The 20,175-nt window shown below is 41.1% G+C and overlaps 1 protein-coding gene across 5 annotated transcripts; it reads left to right on the top strand.

Moving 5' to 3' along the window:
* The first annotated feature begins 1,454 nt into the window (after positions 1–1,454).
* LOC124303815 (acyl-CoA Delta-9 desaturase-like) lies at positions 1,455–19,242 on the top strand. Of its 5 annotated transcripts, XM_046761521.1 has the most exons (6): positions 1,455–1,791; positions 2,245–2,375; positions 2,445–2,650; positions 17,839–18,024; positions 18,122–18,359; positions 19,036–19,242. In XM_046761521.1, exons 1-6 carry the CDS (start codon positions 1,572–1,574, stop codon positions 19,039–19,041), a joined length of 987 nt encoding a protein of 328 aa, XP_046617477.1. In that variant the 5' UTR covers positions 1,455–1,571; the 3' UTR covers positions 19,042–19,242. The 5 variants fall into 5 exon arrangements, with proteins under 5 accessions (XP_046617477.1, XP_046617478.1, XP_046617475.1 ...); XM_046761522.1 differs by lacking the exons at positions 17,839–18,024; positions 18,122–18,359; positions 19,036–19,242 and adding exons at positions 2,828–3,013; positions 3,107–3,451 and having other exon boundaries at positions 1,469–1,791; positions 2,266–2,375; XM_046761519.1 differs by lacking the exons at positions 17,839–18,024; positions 18,122–18,359; positions 19,036–19,242 and adding exons at positions 2,828–3,013; positions 3,107–3,451 and having other exon boundaries at positions 1,470–1,791.
* Positions 19,243–20,175: the final 933 nt, after the last annotated feature.

Genomic DNA, 20,175 nt, shown 5'->3' with positions numbered 1-20,175 from the left:
GAGCAGCCAACACCCAGATGGGCGGAAAGTCAATTCAAAACGCGAGGTACAAAGCGGAGCCTTTTAGTGGGAAAAACGAATAACGGATGACTCGAGGCGGATCGAGAGTCGAGGTTCGATGCACGTGAAACGAAATCACGGTAAGATGTCACCTAAACGGGTGCGCATCTCGATAAGAACGCGGATCGTTGGCAAAGATGCCGGATGGCTGCAAGATCGGACTTTTGCTTGATGCGCGGGGATGTTTGAATGCGCGTAGCCCTTGCGTCCACCAGATAGACCTACCTACGATTACTGATATTGATATCTTCGTGAGAACTAGATTCTGGACTAGAAGAGTTTTCAGTAATTTGATAAACTTCATCGATGTCATAGAATACTCAGCATATTCTCTACAAGACGTAATTTATAATTGTATACTGTATAACCGAAATGTCAGTGCTTCGGGATTTATTGAAATTTCGGTACAGAGAAACTACCCTATGCGAAACCCGTACCAAAAATCGGTACCTAATTTCCAATGCCGCGCACCCCTAGTAGCCGCTAGACTATATTGTTTCACGTATTTGAAGAACATGTTTTCATACGCGAAATTTGCGTACCTATTAATCCTGACTGTGTTTAGAATAGGGCAGTCCACGTAAAATCCCTAAGTCGGAACTCGCAATATTTTGATTTCTTTTTTTCTTTATTGAACTTTTTGTAATTTTTACAGTATTACTGACAGCCATACATTCAACATCCAACATTTTTCAAGTTCACGTATAATTCATAAGCTCAGAGTGATGCCATCACTTTCTAGTCACTTGACGGTAACTTATTTCGGTACAATGAGCCCCACCACTTGATTACTTCCAAGCAATGTTCGCTATGCAGTTTTGCTACACGTGTCACACAAGGCGTCCGCGGAAAATCTAAAGGTCATACTGACGTTGGTTTGAAGGATTAATTTATTAAAAAGTCTTGCGCGTAATAGAACACATCGCATACAGCGACACTTTGGTATTCAAATTTCTCCTTCGATTATGACCTATGCAAATTTACGTTGCGATTTTGTACAATGCACGGGCATGCTGGATTCTTTAACTGGGATCCTTCAATGACAATTATTCTGCTTCCGTTAACCTTTGAGGGCAGCTAAGCGGAGCGTAATATTTCCTCGAAAGAGTTGCCAATAAGCACGCATGTATGTATAATAAGTATTATCATCTAAATTCTACGCATAGTTCGCGGGACGACTCTAACCATTATACATTGGGCATTCCACGCCAATTCGACCTGGGTTTTACCCTTGATCTCTCAGATTGGGCGCACGATTTTTTCGGTGATTGTTCTCGCTTTGAAAGGTACTCTGTTTTTTTTTCCACTCAATTTGAGTTTTCTACAATTTTTAGAAAAGATTTGATCGCAGGCCCCACACATAAGCGGTGTTTCACCGGTCTACAGGTCAAAGCGTTTCTACAGATACTCGACTTGTAGTCTTGCGGGGGTGCGCTGACGGGTATATAACAAGCTAACATTCAGCCAACTTCACTAGTCTGTCAATAGTGATTCTAATAAACAGTATCAGGATGCTTTCCGACGAGAATTACGTATTGGAGGAATCGCGCAAAAAAGTATTCAGTAAATCGGAGGACCTGAAGCCAATTAAGTCGGGCCAGATTCGACAGAATATAATATGGAAAAACGTTTTGCAGCTGTTGTTATTTCACGTAGGATTTGTGTTCGCTTGCAGCGTATACGCTTTTGGACTATCTGCTGTGCGGATCAAATGGTTGACGGTTTTATGGGGTGGGTTCAAAAATTTGAAGTATTAATTTTACTGAATGAAGTGCATGGAATTTTGTTGCATTTTTTCTCTTACGTAAAATGTAGAATTCTACACGATACGTATATTCAGCAAGAAACCCACATATAATGAAGTAATTTTTTAAACATCTAGTCAGAATTTTGAACCTGAGCTAAAGTAGCACCTGTGTGGAATTGGTTAAGGTTGTGAAAACGTTTATAATAATTTCATACGGTGAAGAACACTTCTGTAGAAGCGCGCTGCCATTTCATACCATTTTACACATAGTCGTCAGCAGCACTCGTCAATCATTAAGTAAGATTATTTCAAGCCGCACAAAATAATCGCAGGAATTGTAGTTCAGTTATCATTTTGCTTAGGACAAACTTCTCAAAACTGAGGGCTGAAAAACATCACTTACAATTATTTCAACTAATCCATTCAAATTTGCGCAGTCCCGATGTACTATTTCATAGCAGGACTGGGAGGAGCCGCGGGAGCTCATCGTCTCTGGAGCCACCGAGCCTACAAGGCAAACCTCGGCTTACGAATCGCGTTGATGCTAATGTACGCCGCCGCTGGGCTGGTAAGTAGCGAATAGTTTTTTGTAGTTAATCATGGAGTGAACTTTAATTGTTGAATATTGGTTCTGCAGTACTGCATATTTTACTGGGTCAAAGATCACAGAATCCACCACAAGTATTCCGAAACCGATGCCGACCCCCACAACGCAAAGCGAGGCTTCTTCTTCTCCCACATTGGATGGCTTATGGTTGAAAGACATCCCGAATACCTTCGTCAACAAAAGGAACTCGACTTGAGCGATATCATCGCTGACCCAGTGGTCATGTTCAATAAGAAGTGAGTGGTCTAAAAATTTGGACGATTATTTCTGCTATCCGTGAGTTGGAAAGAAAAAGTGTGTAGTCGAGTTCACGTAAACAATTTCGATCCATGTATGTCTATAGACGTAGGTCTTACGAAAGAGCGCGTATAAAAATAACAAAACAAAACTAATAAATCACCAAATATTCACAGATATGAGAAAGAATTGTACATCATGTTTTGCTTCGTAATTCCGACGGCAGTACCAGTTATATTTTGGGGTGAAACGTTGCTGCATGCGATTTTGACTCAATGCTTCATACGCTACGTGCTGGTCCTTAATGGTATTTGGTCCGTCAACAGTTTCGCACATCTTTGGGGCCATCGTCCATACAACCGGTACGGAAGTAATCAAGGATCTCCTATGCATGTGTGAATTGAACAGATATGGCTAGACAAAGAGTCAACCTGTTGAAATTTATTTGTTCGCAGAGTGATCAATCCTGCAGAAAACTCCATAGTTTCTTTGGTGTCAGGCGGTGAAGGCTCTCACAATTATCACCACACGTTCCCCTGGGACTACAAGGCTTCTGAATGGCCATACATGAGATTCAATTTGACCACATTATGCATTGATGCATTTTCAAAAATGGGATGGGCGTATGATCTCCGAGAAGCATCACCTGCCTTCGTGCAGAAAGTTATCGAAGAAATTGGTGATAAATATAACGAATCGTCCCTAATTCATTAGGACGATTATAATCCAATTGATACCTGAAATACATCACAAGCATCAAACATGTTGTAGTATTTCAATAAAATCTTTAATATTCTGAATCAGTCAAGTTAATCGCCTTTACCTCATCCAAGTATACGGAGTTCTAGAAACTTCCTCCCTTTTTGGGTCAGCGTCTTGTAGTTGGCATCATTTTGCAGCAATCCTTGGATCCGTTCTGTGTGACTAATGAGACTAAGATATTGGTTCATTGAAGAAATACCAACTGACGACATGACATGACGTTGAATTCTGAGGTGGATCCTAGCAATTTGGATTATGCACAAGAAGAGATGCTTTTTCGAGGATGATTGGTTTAGTCTGGTTTAAATGATGAAATTCCTCGATTTTCGGCTGTAACTCCTAATACGTTGCTCGCAGGATATTGTGACTGCGCTCCACCGTTTTCTCTCGCAAAATTACGTCGGAATAGTCCATCGAAGAATTTATTCCAGCAGTTTTCAAAATCGCGAAAATTTTCGCCGAAAATGCAAAGGGGTTAGCCTTACTTTTTTTTCATTTTTCGACGAAAAATTTTTGGTCTCAGATTCGATTTGTATCGACCTTTCCTGACTAATCGGACCCCCAGGAACTCAGGAAACGCAGAGAAATTGGCCTGAGATCAACAGCATAGAAGTTACGATGTTAAAAGCACCAGCTAAAAAATGTCGAAAACTCAGGTTCTCGTTTTTCGGCTCCAACTCTTCATACGTTGCTCGCAGCGTATCGGGACTGCGCCCAATCAATTTCTCTCGCAAAATTACGTCGGAATAGCGCCAGGAAGAATTTATTCCGGCACTTTTCAAAATCGCGAAAATTTTCGCCAAAAATACAAAGGGGTTAACCTTCCTTTTTTTTGGACCAAAAAATTTTTCGTCTCAGAATTGATTCGTATGACTCTTTTCCGACCAATTGTACCCCAAGGAACTCAGAAAACGCAGCAAAAGGAGCGTGGGATCAACGGGAGAGAAGATACGAGGAAAAAAGCACCTGCTGGAGAATGTCAAAAATTCAGGTTTTCGTTTTTTGGCTGTAACTTTCGATGCGTTGATCGCAGCGTATCGGGACTGCGCCCAATCGATTTCTCTCGCAAAATTCCGTCGGAATAGTGCCACAATTAATTTGTTTCAGCACCTCTGAGAATCGCGAAAATTTTCGCCAAAAATACAAAGGGGTTAACCTTCCTTTTTTTTTGACCAAAAAATTTTTCGTCTCAGAATTGATTCGTATGACTCTTTCCCGACCAATTGGACCCCAAGGAACTCAGAAAACGCAGCAAAAAGAGCGTGGGATCAACGGGAGAGAAGATACGAGGAAAAAAGCACCTGCCGGAGAATGTCGAAAATTCAGGTTTTCGTTTTTTAACTGTAACTTTTGATGCGTTGATCGCAGCGTATCGGGACTGCGCCCTATCGATTTCTCTCGCAAAATTACGTCGGAATAGTGCCACAATCAATTTATTCCGGCACTTTCGAGAATCGCGAAAATTTTTGCCAAAAATACAAAGGGGTTAACCTTCCTTTTTTTTTGACCAAAAAATTTTTCGTCTCAGAATTGATTCGTATGACTCTTTCCCGACCAATTGGACACCAAGGAACTCAGAAAACGCAGCAAAAGGAGCGTGGGATCAACGGGAGAGAAGATACGAGGAAAAAAGCACCTGCTGGAGAATGTCAAAAATTCAGGTTTTCGTTTTTTGGCTGTAACTTTCGATGCGTTGATCGCAGCGTATCGGGACTGCGCCCAATCGATTTCTCTCGCAAAATTACGTCGGAATAGTGCCACAATTAATTTATTCCAGCACCTCTGAGAATCGCGAAAATTTTCGCCAAAAATACAAAGGGGTGAACCTTCCTTTTTTTTTGACCAAAAAATTTTTCGTCTCAGAATTGATTCGTATGACTCTTTCCCGACCAATTGAACCCCAAGGAACTCAGAAAACGCAGCAAAAGGAGCGTGGGATCAACGGGAGAGAAGATACGAGGAAAAAAGCACCTGCTGGAGAATGTCGAAAATTCAGGTTTTCGTTTTTTCGCTGTAACTTTCGATGCGTTGATCGCAGCGTATCGGGACTGCGCCCAATCGATTTCTCCCGCAAAATTACGTCGGAATAGTGCCACAAATAATTTATTCCAGCACTTTTGAGGTTCGCGAAAATTTTCGCCAAAAATACAAAGGGGTTAACCTTCCTTTTTCTTTGACCAAAAAATTTTTCGTCTCAGAATTGATTCGTATGACTCTTTTCCGACCAATTGGACCCCAGGGAACTCAGAAAACGCAGCAAAAGGAGCGTGGGATCAACGGGAGAGAAGATACGAGGAAAAAAGCACCTGCTGGAAAATGTCGAAGATTCAGGTTTTCGTGTTTTGGCTGTAACTTTCGATGCGTTGATCGCAGCGTATCGGGACTGCGCCCAATCGATTTCTCTCGCAAAATTACGTCGGAATAGTGCCACAATTAATTTATTCCAGCACCTCTGAGAATCACGAAAATTTTCGCCAAAAATACAAAGGGGTTAACCTTCCTTTTTTTTTTACCAAAAAATTTTTCGTCTCAGAATTGATTCGTATGATTCTTTTCCGACCAATTGGACCCCAAGGAACTCAGAAAACGCAGCAAAAAGAGCGTGGGATCGACGGAAGAGAAGATACGAGGAAAAAAGCACCTGCTGGAAATGTCGAAGATTCAGGTTTTCGTGTTTTGGCTGTAACTTTCGATGCGTTGATCGCAGCGTATCGGGACTGCGCCCAATCGATTTCTCTCGCAAAATTACGTCGGAATAGTGCCACAATTAATTTATTCCAGCACCTCTGAGAATCGCGAAAATTTTCGCTAAAAATACAAAGGGGTTAACCTTCCTTTTTTTTTGACCAAAAAATTTTTCGTCTCAGAATTGATTCGTATGACTCTTTTCCGACCAATTGGACCCCAAGGAACTCAGAAAACGCAGCAAAAGGAGCGTGGGATCAACGGGAGAGAAGATACGAGGAAAAAAGCACCTGCTGGAGAATGTCAAAAATTCAGGTTTTCGTTTTTTGGCTGTAACTTTCGATGCGTTGATCGCAGCGTATCGGGACTGCGCCCAATCGATTTCTCTCGCAAAATTACGTCGAAATAGTGCCACAATTAATTTATTCCAGCACCTCTGAGAATCGCGAAAATTTTCGCCAAAAATACAAAGGGGTTAACCTTCCTTTTTTTTTGACCAAAAAATTTTTCGTCTCAGAATTGATTCGTATGACTCTTTTCCGACCAATTGGACCCCAAGGAACTCAGAAAACGCAGCAAAAGGAGCGTGGGATCAACGGGAGAGAAGATACGAGGAAAAAAGCACCTGCTGGAGAATGTCAAAATTTCAGGTTTTCGTTTTTTGGCTGTAACTTTCGATGCGTTGATCGCAGCGTATCGGGACTGCGCCCAATCGATTTCTCTTGCAAAATTACGTCGGTATAGTACCTGAAAGAATTGATTCCAGCACTTTTGGGAATCGCGGAAATTTTCGCCAAAAATACAAAGGGGTTAACCTTCCTTTTTTTTTGACCAAAAAATTTTTCGTCTCAGAATTGATTCGTATGACTCTTTTCCGACCAATTGGACTCCAAGGAACTCAGAAAACGCAGCAAGAGGAGCGTGGGATCTACGGGAGAGAAGATGCGAGGTAAATAGCACCTGCTGAAAAATGTCGAAGATTCAGGTTTTCGTTTTTTGGCTGTAACTTTCGATGCGTTGATCGCAGCGTATTGGGACTGCGCCCAATCGATGTCTCTTGCAAAATTACGTCGGAATAGTACCGGAAAGAATTGATTCTAGCACTTTTGAGATTCGCGAAAATTTTCGCCAAAAATACAAAGGGGTGAACCTTCCTTTTTTTTTGACCAAAAAATTTTTCGTCTCAGAATTGATTCGTATGACTCTTTTCCGACCAATTGGACCCCAAGGAACTCAGAAAACGCAGCAAAAGGAGCGTGGGATCAACGGGAGAGAAGATACGAGGAAAAAAGCACCTGCTGAAAAATGTCGAAATTTACGGTTTTCGTTTTTTAACTGTAACTTTTGATGCGTTGATCGCAGCGTATCGGGACTGCGCCCGATCGATTTCTCTGGCAAAATTACGTCGGAATAGTGCCACAATCAATTTATTCCGGCACTTTTGAGAATCGCGAAAATTTTTGCCAAAAATACAAAGGGGTTAACCTTCCTTTTTTTTCGACCAAAAAATTTTTCGTCTCAGAATTGATTCGTATGACTCTTTCCCGACCAATTGGACCCCAAGGAACTCAGAAAACGCAGCAAAAGGAGCGTGGGATCAACGGGAGAGAAGATACGAGGAAAAAAGCACCTGCTAAAAAATGTCGAAATTTCAGGTTTTCGTTTTTTAACTGTAACTTTCGATGCGTTGATCGCAGCGTATCGGGACTGCGCCCAATCGATTTCTCTCGCAAAATTACGTCGGAATAGTGCCACAAATGATTTATTCCATCACTTTTGAGATTCGCGAAAATTTTCGCTAAAAATACAAAGGGGTTAACCTTCCTTTTTTTTTTGACCAAAAAATTTTTCGTCTCAGAATTGATTCGTACGACTCTTTCCCGACCAATTGGACCCCAAGGAACTCAGAAAACGCAGCAAAAGGAGCGTGGGATCAACGGGAGAGAAGATACGAGGAAAAAAGCACCTGCTGGAGAATGTCGAAAATTCAGGTTTTCGTTTTTTCGCTGTAACTTTCGATGCGTTGATCGCAGCGTATCGGGACTGCGCCCAATCGATTTCTCCCGCAAAATTACGTCGGAATAGTGCCAGGAATAATTTATTCCAGCACTTTCGAGGTTCGCGAAAATTTTCGCCAAAAATACAAAGGGGTTAACCTTCCTTTTTTTTTGACCAAAAAATTTTTCGTCTCAGAATTGATTCGTATGACTCTTTTCCGACCAATTGGACCCCATGGAACTCAGAAAACGCAGCAAAAGGAGCGTGGGATCAACGGGAAAGAAGATACGAGGAAAAAAGCACCTGCTGAAAAATGTCGAAATTTCAGGTTTTCGTTTTTCAACTGTAACTTTCGATGCGTTGATCGCAGCGTATCGGGACTGCGCCCAATCGATTTCTCTCGCAAAATTACGTCGGAATAGTGCCACAAATGATTTATTCCATCACTTTTGAGATTCGCGAAAATTTTCGCTAAAAATACAAAGGGGTTAACCTTCCTTTTTTTTTGACCAAAAAATTTTTCGTCTCAGAATTGATTCGTACGACTCTTTCCCGACCAATTGGACCCCAAGGAACTCAGAAAACGCAGCAAAAGGAGCGTGGGATCAACGGGAGAGAAGATACGAGGAAAAAAGCACCTGCTGGAGAATGTCAAAAATTCAGGTTTTCGTTTTTTGGCTGTAACTTTCGATGCGTTGATCGCAGCGTATCGGGACTGCGCCTAATCGATTTCTCCCGCAAAATTACGTCGGAATGGTGCCACAAATAATTTATTCCAGCACTTTTGAGATTCGCGAAAATTTTCGCCAAAAATACAAAGGGGTTAACCTTCTTTTTTTTTTGACCAAAAAATTTTTCGTCTCAGAATTGATTCGTATGACTCTTTCCCGACTACCTGGACCCCAAGGAACTCAGAAAACGCAGCAAAAGGAGCGTGGGATCAACGGGAGAGAAGATACGAGGAAAAAAGCACCTGCTGAAGAATGTCGAAAATGCAGGTTTTCGTTTTTTGGCTGTAACTTTCGATGCGTTGATCGCAGCGTATCGGGACCGCGCCCAATCGATTTCTCTCGCAAAATTACGTCGGAATAGTGCCACAATCAATTTATTCCAGCACTTTTGAAAATCTCGAAAATTGTCGCCAAAAATACAAAGGGGTTAACCTTCCTTTTTTTTTGACCAAAAAATTTTTCGTCTCAGAATTGATTCGTATGACTCTTTTCCGACCAATTGGACCCCAAGGAACTCAGAAAACGCAGCAAAAGGAGCGTGGGATCAACGGGAGAGAAGATACGAGGAAAAAAGCACCTGCTGGAGAATGTCAAAATTTCAGGTTTTCGTTTTTTGGCTGTAACTTTCGATGCGTTGATCGCAGCGTATCGGGACTGCGCCCAATCGATTTCTCTTGCAAAATTACGTCGGTATAGTACCTGAAAGAATTGATTCCAGCACTTTTGGGAATCGCGGAAATTTTCGCCAAAAATACAAAGGGGTTAACCTTCCTTTTTTTTTGACCAAAAAATTTTTCGTCTCAGAATTGATTCGTATGACTCTTTTCCGACCAATTGGACTCCAAGGAACTCAGAAAACGCAGCAAGAGGAGCGTGGGATCTACGGGAGAGAAGATGCGAGGTAAATAGCACCTGCTGAAAAATGTCGAAGATTCAGGTTTTCGTTTTTTGGCTGTAACTTTCGATGCGTTGATCGCAGCGTATTGGGACTGCGCCCAATCGATGTCTCTTGCAAAATTACGTCGGAATAGTACCGGAAAGAATTGATTCTAGCACTTTTGAGATTCGCGAAAATTTTCGCCAAAAATACAAAGGGGTGAACCTTCCTTTTTTTTTGACCAAAAAATTTTTCGTCTCAGAATTGATTCGTATGACTCTTTTCCGACCAATTGGACCCCAAGGAACTCAGAAAACGCAGCAAAAGGAGCGTGGGATCAACGGGAGAGAAGATACGAGGAAAAAAGCACCTGCTGAAAAATGTCGAAATTTACGGTTTTCGTTTTTTAACTGTAACTTTTGATGCGTTGATCGCAGCGTATCGGGACTGCGCCCGATCGATTTCTCTGGCAAAATTACGTCGGAATAGTGCCACAATCAATTTATTCCGGCACTTTTGAGAATCGCGAAAATTTTTGCCAAAAATACAAAGGGGTTAACCTTCCTTTTTTTTCGACCAAAAAATTTTTCGTCTCAGAATTGATTCGTATGACTCTTTCCCGACCAATTGGACCCCAAGGAACTCAGAAAACGCAGCAAAAGGAGCGTGGGATCAACGGGAGAGAAGATACGAGGAAAAAAGCACCTGCTAAAAAATGTCGAAATTTCAGGTTTTCGTTTTTTAACTGTAACTTTCGATGCGTTGATCGCAGCGTATCGGGACTGCGCCCAATCGATTTCTCTCGCAAAATTACGTCGGAATAGTGCCACAAATGATTTATTCCATCACTTTTGAGATTCGCGAAAATTTTCGCTAAAAATACAAAGGGGTTAACCTTCCTTTTTTTTTTGACCAAAAAATTTTTCGTCTCAGAATTGATTCGTACGACTCTTTCCCGACCAATTGGACCCCAAGGAACTCAGAAAACGCAGCAAAAGGAGCGTGGGATCAACGGGAGAGAAGATACGAGGAAAAAAGCACCTGCTGGAGAATGTCAAAAATTCAGGTTTTCGTTTTTTGGCTGTAACTTTCGATGCGTTGATCGCAGCGTATCGGGACTGCGCCTAATCGATTTCTCCCGCAAAATTACGTCGGAATGGTGCCACAAATAATTTATTCCAGCACTTTTGAGATTCGCGAAAATTTTCGCCAAAAATACAAAGGGGTTAACCTTCTTTTTTTTTTGACCAAAAAATTTTTCGTCTCAGAATTGATTCGTATGACTCTTTCCCGACTACCTGGACCCCAAGGAACTCAGAAAACGCAGCAAAAGGAGCGTGGGATCAACGGGAGAGAAGATACGAGGAAAAAAGCACCTGCTGAAGAATGTCGAAAATGCAGGTTTTCGTTTTTTGGCTGTAACTTTCGATGCGTTGATCGCAGCGTATCGGGACCGCGCCCAATCGATTTCTCTCGCAAAATTACGTCGGAATAGTGCCACAATCAATTTATTCCAGCACTTTTGAAAATCTCGAAAATTGTCGCCAAAAATACAAAGGGGTTAACCTTCCTTTTTTTTTGACCAAAAAATTTTTCGTCTCAGAATTGATTCGTACGACTCTTTCCCGACCAATTGGACCCCAAGGAACTCAGAAAACGCCGCAAAAAGAGCGTGGGATCGACGGGAGAGAAGATGCGAGGAAAAAAGCACCTGCTGGAAAATGTCGAAGATTCAGGTTTTCGTGTTTTGGCTGTAACTTTCGATGCGTTGATCGCAGCGTATCGGGACTGCGCCCAATCGATTTCTTTGGCAAAATTACGTCGGAATAGTGCCACAATTAATTTATTCCAGCACCTCTGAGAATCGCGAAAATTTTCGCCAAAAATACAAAGGGGTTAACCTTCCTTTTTTTTTGACCAAAAAATTTTTCGTCTCAGAATTGATTCGTATGACGCTTTTCCGACCAATTGGACCCCAAGGAACTCAGAAAACGCAGCAAAAGGAGCGTGGGATCAACGGGAGAGAAGATACGAGGAAAAAAGCACCTGCTGGAGAATGTCAAAAATTCAGGTTTTCGTTTTTTGGCTGTAACTTTCGATGCGTTGATCGCAGCGTATCGGGACTGCGCCCAATCGATTTCTCTCGCAAAATTACGTCGGAATAGTGCCACAATTAATTTATTCCAGCACCTCTGAGAATCGCGAAAATTTTCGCCAAAAATACAAAGGGGTTAACCTTCCTTTTTTTTTGACCAAAAAATTTTTCGTCTCAGAATTGATTCGTATGACTCTTTCCCGACCAATTGGACCCCAAGGAACTCAGAAAACGCAGCAAAAGGAGCGTGGGATCAACGGGAGAGAAGATACGAGGAAAAAAGCACCTGCTGGAGAATGTCGAAAATTCAGGTTTTCGTTTTTTGGCTGTAACTTTCGATGCGTTGATCGCAGCGTATCGGGACTGCGCCCAATCGATTTCTCCCGCAAAATTACGTCGGAATAGTGCCACAAATAATTTATCCCAGCACTTTTGAGATTCGCGAAAATTTTCGCTAAAAATACAAAGGGGTTAACCTTCCTTTTTTTTTGACCAAAAAATTTTTCGTCTCAGAATTGATTCGTACGACTCTTTCCCGACCAATTGGACCCCAAGGAACTCAGAAAACGCAGCAAAAGGAGCGTGGGATCAACGGGAGAGAAGATACGAGGAAAAAAGCACCTGCTGGAAAATGTCGAAGATTCAGGTTTTCGTGTTTTGGCTGTAACTTTCGATGCGTTGATCGCAGCGTATCGGGACTGCGCCCGATCGATTTCTCTGGCAAAATTACGTCGGAATAGTGCCACAATCAATTTATTCCAGCACTTTTGAGAATCGCGAAAATTTTTGCCTAAAATACAAAGGGGTTAACCTTCCTTTTTTTTTGACCAAAAAATTTTTCGTCTTAGAATTGATTCGTACGACTCTTTCCCGACTACCTGGACCCCAAGGAACTCAGAAAACGCAGCAAAAGGAGCGTGGGATCAACGGGAGAGAAGATACGAGGAAAAAAGCACCTGCTGAAGAATGTCGAAAATGCAGGTTTTCGTTTTTTGGCTGTAACTTTCGATGCGTTGATCGCAGCGTATCGGGACCGCGCCCAATCGATTTCTCTCGCAAAATTACGTCGGAATAGTTCCACAATCAATTTATTCCAGCACTTTTGAAAATCTCGAAAATTGTCGCCAAAAATACAAAGGGGTTAACCTTCCTTTTTTTTTGACCAAAAAATTTTTCTTCTTAGAATTGATTCGTACGACTCTTTCCCGACCAATTGAACCCCAAGGAACTCAGAAAACGCAGCAAAAGGAGCGTGGGATCAACGGGAGAGAAGATGCGAGGAAAAAAGCACCTGCTGAAAAATGTCGAAAATTCAGGTTTTCGTTTTTTGGCTGTAACTTTCGATGCGTTGATCGCAGCGTATCAGGACTGCGCCCAATCGATTTCTCCCGCAAAATTACGTCGGAATAGTGCCACAAATAATTTATTCCAGCACTTTTGAGATTCGCGAAAATTTTCGCCAAAAATACAAAGGGGTTAACCTTCCTTTTTTTTTGACCAAAAAATTTTTCGTCTCAGAATTGATTCGTATGATTCTTTTCCGACCAATTGGACCCCAAGGAACTCAGAAAACGCAGCAAAAAGAGCGTGGGATCGACGGGAGAGAAGATGCGAGGAAAAAAGCACCTGCTGGAAAATGTCGAAGATTCAGGTTTTCGTGTTTTGGCTGTAACTTTCGATGCGTTGATCGCAGCGTATCGGGACTGCGCCCAATCGATTTCTTCCGCAAAATCACGTCGGAATAGTGCCACAATTAATTTATTCCAGCACCTCTGAGAATCGCGAAAATTTTCGCCAAAAATACAAAGGGGTTAACCTTCCTTTTTTTTGGACCAAAAAATTTTTCGTCTCAGAATTGATTCGTATGACTCTTTTCCGACCAATTGGACCCCAAGGAACTCAGAAAACGCAGCAAAAGGAGCGTGGGATCAACGGGAGAGAAGATACGAGGAAAAAAGCACCTGCTGAAAAATGTCGAAATTTCAGGTTTTCGTTTTCTAACTGTTACTTTTGATGCGTTGATCGCAGCGTATCGGGACTGCGCCCAATCGATTTCTCACGCAAAATTACGTCGGAATAGTGCCACAATTAATTTATTTCAGCACCTCTGAGAATCGCGAAAATTTTCGCCAAAAATACAAAGGGGTTAACCTTCCTTTTTTTTTGACCAAAAAATTTTTCGTCTCAGAATTGATTCGTATGACTCTTTCCCGACCAATTGGACCCCAAGGAACTCAGAAAACGCAGCTAAAGGAGCGTGGGATCGACGGGAGAGAAGATACGAGGAAAAAAGCACCTGCTGGAGAATGTCGAAAATTCAGGTTTTCGTTTTTTGGCTGTAACTTTCGATGCGTTGATCGCAGCGTATCGGGACTGCGCCCGATCGATTTCTCTGGCAAAATTACGTCGGAATAGTGCCACAATCAATTTATTTCAGCACTTTTGAGAATCGCGAAAATTTTTGCCAAAAATACAAAGGGGTTAACCTTCCTTTTTTTTTGACCAAAAAATTTTTCGTCTCAGAATTGATTCGTATGACTCTTTTCCGACCAATTGGACTACAAGGAACTCAGAAAACGCAGCAAAAGGAGCGTGGGATCAACGGGAGAGAAGATGCGAGGAAAAAAGCACCTGCTGGAGAATGTCGAAAATTCAGGTTTTCGTTTTTTAGCTGTAACTTTCGATGCGTTGATCGCAGCGTATCGGGACTGCGCCCGACCGATTTCTCTGGCAAAATTACGTCGGAATAGTGCCACAATTAATTTATTCCAGCACCTCTGAGAATCGCGAAAATTTTCGCCAAAAATACAAAGGGGTTAACCTTCCTTTTTTTTGGACCAAAAAATTTTTCGTCTCAGAATTGATTCGTATGACTCTTTCCCGACTACCTGGACCTCAAGGAACTCAGAAAACGCAGCAAAAGGAGCGTGGGATCAACGGGAGAGAAGATGCGAGGAAAAAAGCACCTGCTGAAAAATGTCGAAAATTCAGGTTTTCGTTTTTTGGCTGTAACTTTCGATGCGTTGATCGCAGCGTATCGGGACTACGCCCATTCGATTTCTCTCGCGAAATTACGTCGGTATAGTGCCACAATCAATTTATTCTAGCACTTTTGAAAATCTCGAAAATTTTCGCCAAAAATACAAAGGGGTTAACCTTCCTTTTTTTTTGACCAAAAAATTTTTCGTTTCAGAATTGATTCGTATGACTCTTATCCGACCAATCGGACCCCAGGGAACTCAGAAAACGCAGCAAAAGGAGCGTGAGATCAACGGGAGAGAAGATACGAGGAAAAAAGCACCTGCAGAAAAATGTCGAAGATTCAGGTTCTCGTTTTTCGGCCCCAACTCTTCATACGTTCCTCGCAGCGTGTCGGGACCGCGCCCAATCGATTTCTCTCGCAAAATCACGTAGGAATAGCGCCAGAAAGAATTCATTCCTGCACCTTTCAAAATCACGGAAAATTTCGCCAAAAATGCAAAGCTGTCAGCCTTACTTTTTTTTTTCATTTTTCGGCGAAAAATGTTTGGTCTCAGATTCGATTTGTATCACCCTTTCCTGACCAATCGGACCCCCAGGAACTCAGAAAACGCAGCGAAATTGGCCTGGGATCACCAGCAAAGAAGTTACGATGGACAATGCTCCCGCTGAAAAATGTCGAAGACTTAGGTTCTCGTTTTTCGGCTCCAACTCTTCGTACGTTGCTCGCAGCGTATTGGTATCGCGCCCAATCGTTTTCTCTCGCATAATTACGTCGGAATGGTGCATCAAAGAATTTATCCCAGCACTTTTCAAAATCGCAAAAATTTTCTCCAAAAATGCAACGGGACACACATATATACATAAATATATATGAATTCACCATATATATATGGTCAATCCGCTTCGAATCTATACGTGTATATATACATATATATACATATATACACATACATGCATATTAAAATTGATTCGTCGACGTTGGTCATGGTGAAATATCTTCTCACTGGTTGTTTAAGAGGTTGCGGCGTTTTGATCGGCTTCAATCGTCTTCAGGCAATAATCATTGACGATCTCACGAGCTTGGCGCGTCATGGTCCCACCATGTCTGGAGGAAGTCACTCAATATACAACCACATTGGTCACTAATTTCAAACTCCGATGTGCGTAGGTAATGTCGGTATGTATATCATACGTGCGCGATTACTGGCCACTTCTTCAAGGTATTTTCGCGATCGGCTGTGCTGTGGTCAAGGGTGAACGGAAATGGAATAACAGATATTGAAGTAACCAAGTTATAGATTCAACATCAGCGCATATTGTAGTTGATCGTACCGAGAATTTCCGTAGACCTCGGTCAAAACAGGAATTTCAATACCGAAGTGTTGCTATGTACGATGTAATTTATTACGGGTCAGACATCCTACTGAATTAACCTTTTGAACTGATGTCCGCGTGACTTCGAAATTTGCGGCAGAGTCTTCGTGTGACTAGTGTGACCGAATCGGATAGCGTAACCTGGCGACAAAGTAATCAAACGTTGGCGAATAAATTACCATTAGCTGACTAGGAATTGATGGAAAACACTCTGCACTCATGAATTACAAATGAACTCAATTAAGGAAAATGGTTAATGTATGACTGTCAACATCAAAAATAGGGAAAGTTCAGACCTATGTATTTCATATGCACTTTTCATAACCAGCTATTTAATCGAATGTTCCGACTCAGTGTGTTGACGGATGGTCAATAAGCTGACATTTAGCCAACTTTGTTAATCTGTTCGACAGTGGTTCAGATAAATTATATCAGGATGATTACCGACGAGAATTACACCTTGGAGCAATCACGCGAAAAAGTATTTAGTAAATCGGACGACGTAAAGTCGATTAAATCCGAAGAGGTTCGACAAAATTTAATATGGAAGAATATTCTCTTTATCGTGTTCCTTCACGTCGGATTAGTGTTTGCTATTAGCGTCTACGCTTTTGGAATCTCTTATATACGGATTAAATGGATGACCGTTTTTTGGGGTCAGTTCAAATATTGGATTATTATTTTCATTGATCTGAGGTGCTTGCTATTTTCTAACATGTTTTCTCGGGCGCGTAATATCAAATACTGCACATATATAGCACATGCTCAAAGTATATGCATATAACAAGCAAATGATTTGCGAGGTTTTTGAACACGACTTGTCTTTGTCCCTGTATAGTACCAATCGTAGCCTCGAAGAAGATTGAAATAATGTCAAATGATAAACAGCATTGCCCTTAAAACGCGCTGCAACTGCATTGCAACTCACACGTAATCATGAACAACGTCTAACAATCGTCAAGTAATATTATTTCGGGCCAAAAAAATAATTGCAGGAATTGCAGTTCAGTTATCATTTCGCTTCTGGAAAACGTCTCAAAAGTGAGAACTAAGAAGTATAACTGTCAATTGAAATTAATAAATTTGAATTTTCACAGGCTTTATTGTCACTCTCTTATCAGGATTGGGAGTAACCGCGGGAGCACACCGTTTTTGGAGCCACCGAGCCTACAAGGCAAACCTCGGCTTACGAATCATACTGATGATATTGTACTCCATCGCTGGGCTTGTAAGTTACGGTACACAGATTTTTGGCGTGGATCATGGAGTGAAGCTGAGTTGTTCAATATCGATTTTACAGAATTCGATATTTCACCGGGTGAAGGATCACAGAGTCCACCACAAGTATTCCGAAACCGATGCCGATCCCCACAACGCGAAGCGCGGCTTCTTTTTCTCTCACGTTGGTTGGCTTTTCGTCAAAAGGCATCCCGAATACCTTCGTCGACAAAAGGAAATCGACTTGAGCGATATCATCGCTGATCCAGTGGTCATGTTCAATAAGAAGTGAGTAGTCTCAAAATTTGGACGATTATTTCTGCTATCCGTGAGTTGGAAAGAAAAAGTGTGCAGTCAAGTTGACGTATACAATTTCGATCCATGTATGTCTATAGACGTAGGTCCTACAAAAGAGCGCGTATAAAAATAAGAAAACAAAACTAATAAATCACCAAATATTCACAGATATGAAAAAGAATTGTACGTCATGTTTTGCTTCGTAATTCCGATGGCAGTACCAGTTATATTTTGGGGCGAAACCTTGCTGCATGCGATTTTGACTCAATGCTTCATACGCTACGTGCTGGTCCTTAATTTTATATGGAGCGTCAACAGTGTTGCACATTTGTGGGGCGATCGCCTGTACAACAGGTACGGAGGTTTGAAGTAATCAAAGATCTGTAAATCATACAGATATGAATAGACAACGATACAATCTTTATGAAATGTCGGAATTTATTCGTTGCAGGGCGATCAATCCTACAGAAAACACCATGGTTTCTTTGGTAACAGGCGGTGAAGGCTCTCACAATTATCACCACACGTTCCCCTGGGACTACAAGGCTTCTGAATGGCCATACCTGAGATTCAATTGGACAACATTATTCATTCGTGGATTTTCAAAAATCGGATGGGCGTATGATTTGCGAGAACCTTCACCCGCCTTTGTGCAAAAAGTCACCCAAGCAATTGGTCGTAACTCCAAGGTACTGTAAATATTTGTTTTTATTTTTATCTATAGAGATATTAGCGAACGAGATTGAAACACACGTAAACACGGGGAAGGTTGAGAATTTGAGTCTATTGTCAAAAAAATAAATAAAATGGACAGGCTTACAAAAGGAAGAACCATAACAAATATGACATGGAATTAAATAAATGAAATATAAATAAAATATAAATAACGATAAAAAATCATTACATCATGTCCATTGTCGTTGTAATTAAAATTCCACATTCATAAATAAAATAAAATACGACGTGGAGTATTGTTAAAGTTAATTAATGAGTACCACATAATGACAATTAAAATTCGGTATATCGAGGAATTAACACACGTCAGAATATAAAATTGTCGTTGATAACAACGAGAATAGTTTAAAAGTCATAAATAAATTAAAAATCACTCATCCCTTCGTTTTATCTTTAGCAGTAGCTCCGTCGTATGATCGTGCAGGTGATACTGAGAATTTTCAGACCAGGTCAACTACGTTTTTTGATGTTGTCTACATGCTAACTCAGCGATGTGAAATGTTTAAAAACTTGTGATTATGTCAACTGCGTGACTTCGTTTCGTTTTTTATTATTCCACCACGCGTTATTATTTAATAAGAAGATCTAATGGTGATGACGATGTGTTAAAATCTGATGAAATGTTTTTAGCTATGAGAAGGTGATTTCTACGAGGAATTAATGATGTGTCGGCTTGGCGTCTTCCCGTAGAGTGTGCATATCTTCAGCCGTTTCTCCCGACTGACATCTGAATATAGGTGCCATACCTGATTCAGTAACACGGTTATAACTTATCCGTTACCTCGAATACAATACAACCATCGAAAACGTTGTGGTATTTCAATAAAGCCGAGCCTGTAATAAATTCAAAGCAGAAAAATTGGTCGCCTTTTATTTCATCCAAGTATACGAAAAGTATACTTCTTCCCCTCTTGGGTCTAGCCACTTGCAATGTGCATTATTTTGGATCCTTGGATCATCCCGTCGCGTCGTGCGAGCAACGGTGAATTCTTTCTCTTTATAGTAAGGTAGAACCCAGATTAACCATGCTCCTCGGAGCCGAAGAATCCACGGATAAGTGAAATCATGGTTATTCCGAATTGTAAGTAATTTTTTATTCTAACAGTGTACATAATTCTTACTTTTTACCAGAAAATTATCATTTATTGACTAGGTATTATGTATATAGTATATTAGCAAATAAAGAAGCTATCTCGAAACTTTGGTACATGATATTATAGATACATACTCCAATCTTTCTTTGGAATACTCAGTTAAATTTGTTTATTTTTGTCTTTTTCTGTGCCCTATTGCCCTATTTGGAATTGGTGAACCGTAGGTTTGTTTGAATCGCTTCTTTTTTTTCCAGCCGTAACGCGTTATCGAACGGCAACCTGACATACGTAACATCATGTCCAGTAGCCTGAAAGCCTTAGAGAAGGCGTCCAAACCACTGATGGAACGATAAGCAGACGAAGAAAGAATTGGCAGGCATTGATAATGCAATTGTAATATTTGACAGATCATCGATAGGTTATGAACTTTCTGATGAGAATTTTAGCATTACGAAAACGATGTTAGGATAGATAATTATGCTGTCCTACGTTAGCTTATATTTGGTTAGAAACGAAAATACAAAATTGAAATGTATAAATTGAATTGCCAGCACTTCCAATTTTCTTGTTCATTTTATTTCAACACATTGTTGCGATGATACGTTAACAATACGAAATAAATACGTAATATCAAATTGAGCGCGAGACTCGCCTACCTGACTTTCGAAATTGCAGT

Source organism: Neodiprion virginianus, chromosome 4 (genome assembly GCF_021901495.1).
Source record: "Neodiprion virginianus isolate iyNeoVirg1 chromosome 4, iyNeoVirg1.1, whole genome shotgun sequence".
Taxonomy (NCBI): Eukaryota; Metazoa; Arthropoda; class Insecta; order Hymenoptera; family Diprionidae; genus Neodiprion; species Neodiprion virginianus.
The sequence above is the reverse complement of the archived record's forward strand: the minus strand, read 5'-3'. Positions and strand labels throughout refer to the sequence as shown.

Coding starts and splice junctions, on each gene's coding strand:
- LOC124303815 (XM_046761519.1), top strand. CDS start 1,572: ATGCTTTCCGACGAGAATTACGTATTGGAGGAATCGCGCAAAAAAGTA. Junction 2,651..2,827: donor GTGGTCATGTTCAATAAGAA/GTGAGTGGTCTA, acceptor AAATATTCACAG/ATATGAGAAAGAATTGTACA. Junction 3,014..3,106: donor GGCCATCGTCCATACAACCG/GTACGGAAGTAA, acceptor ATTTGTTCGCAG/AGTGATCAATCCTGCAGAAA.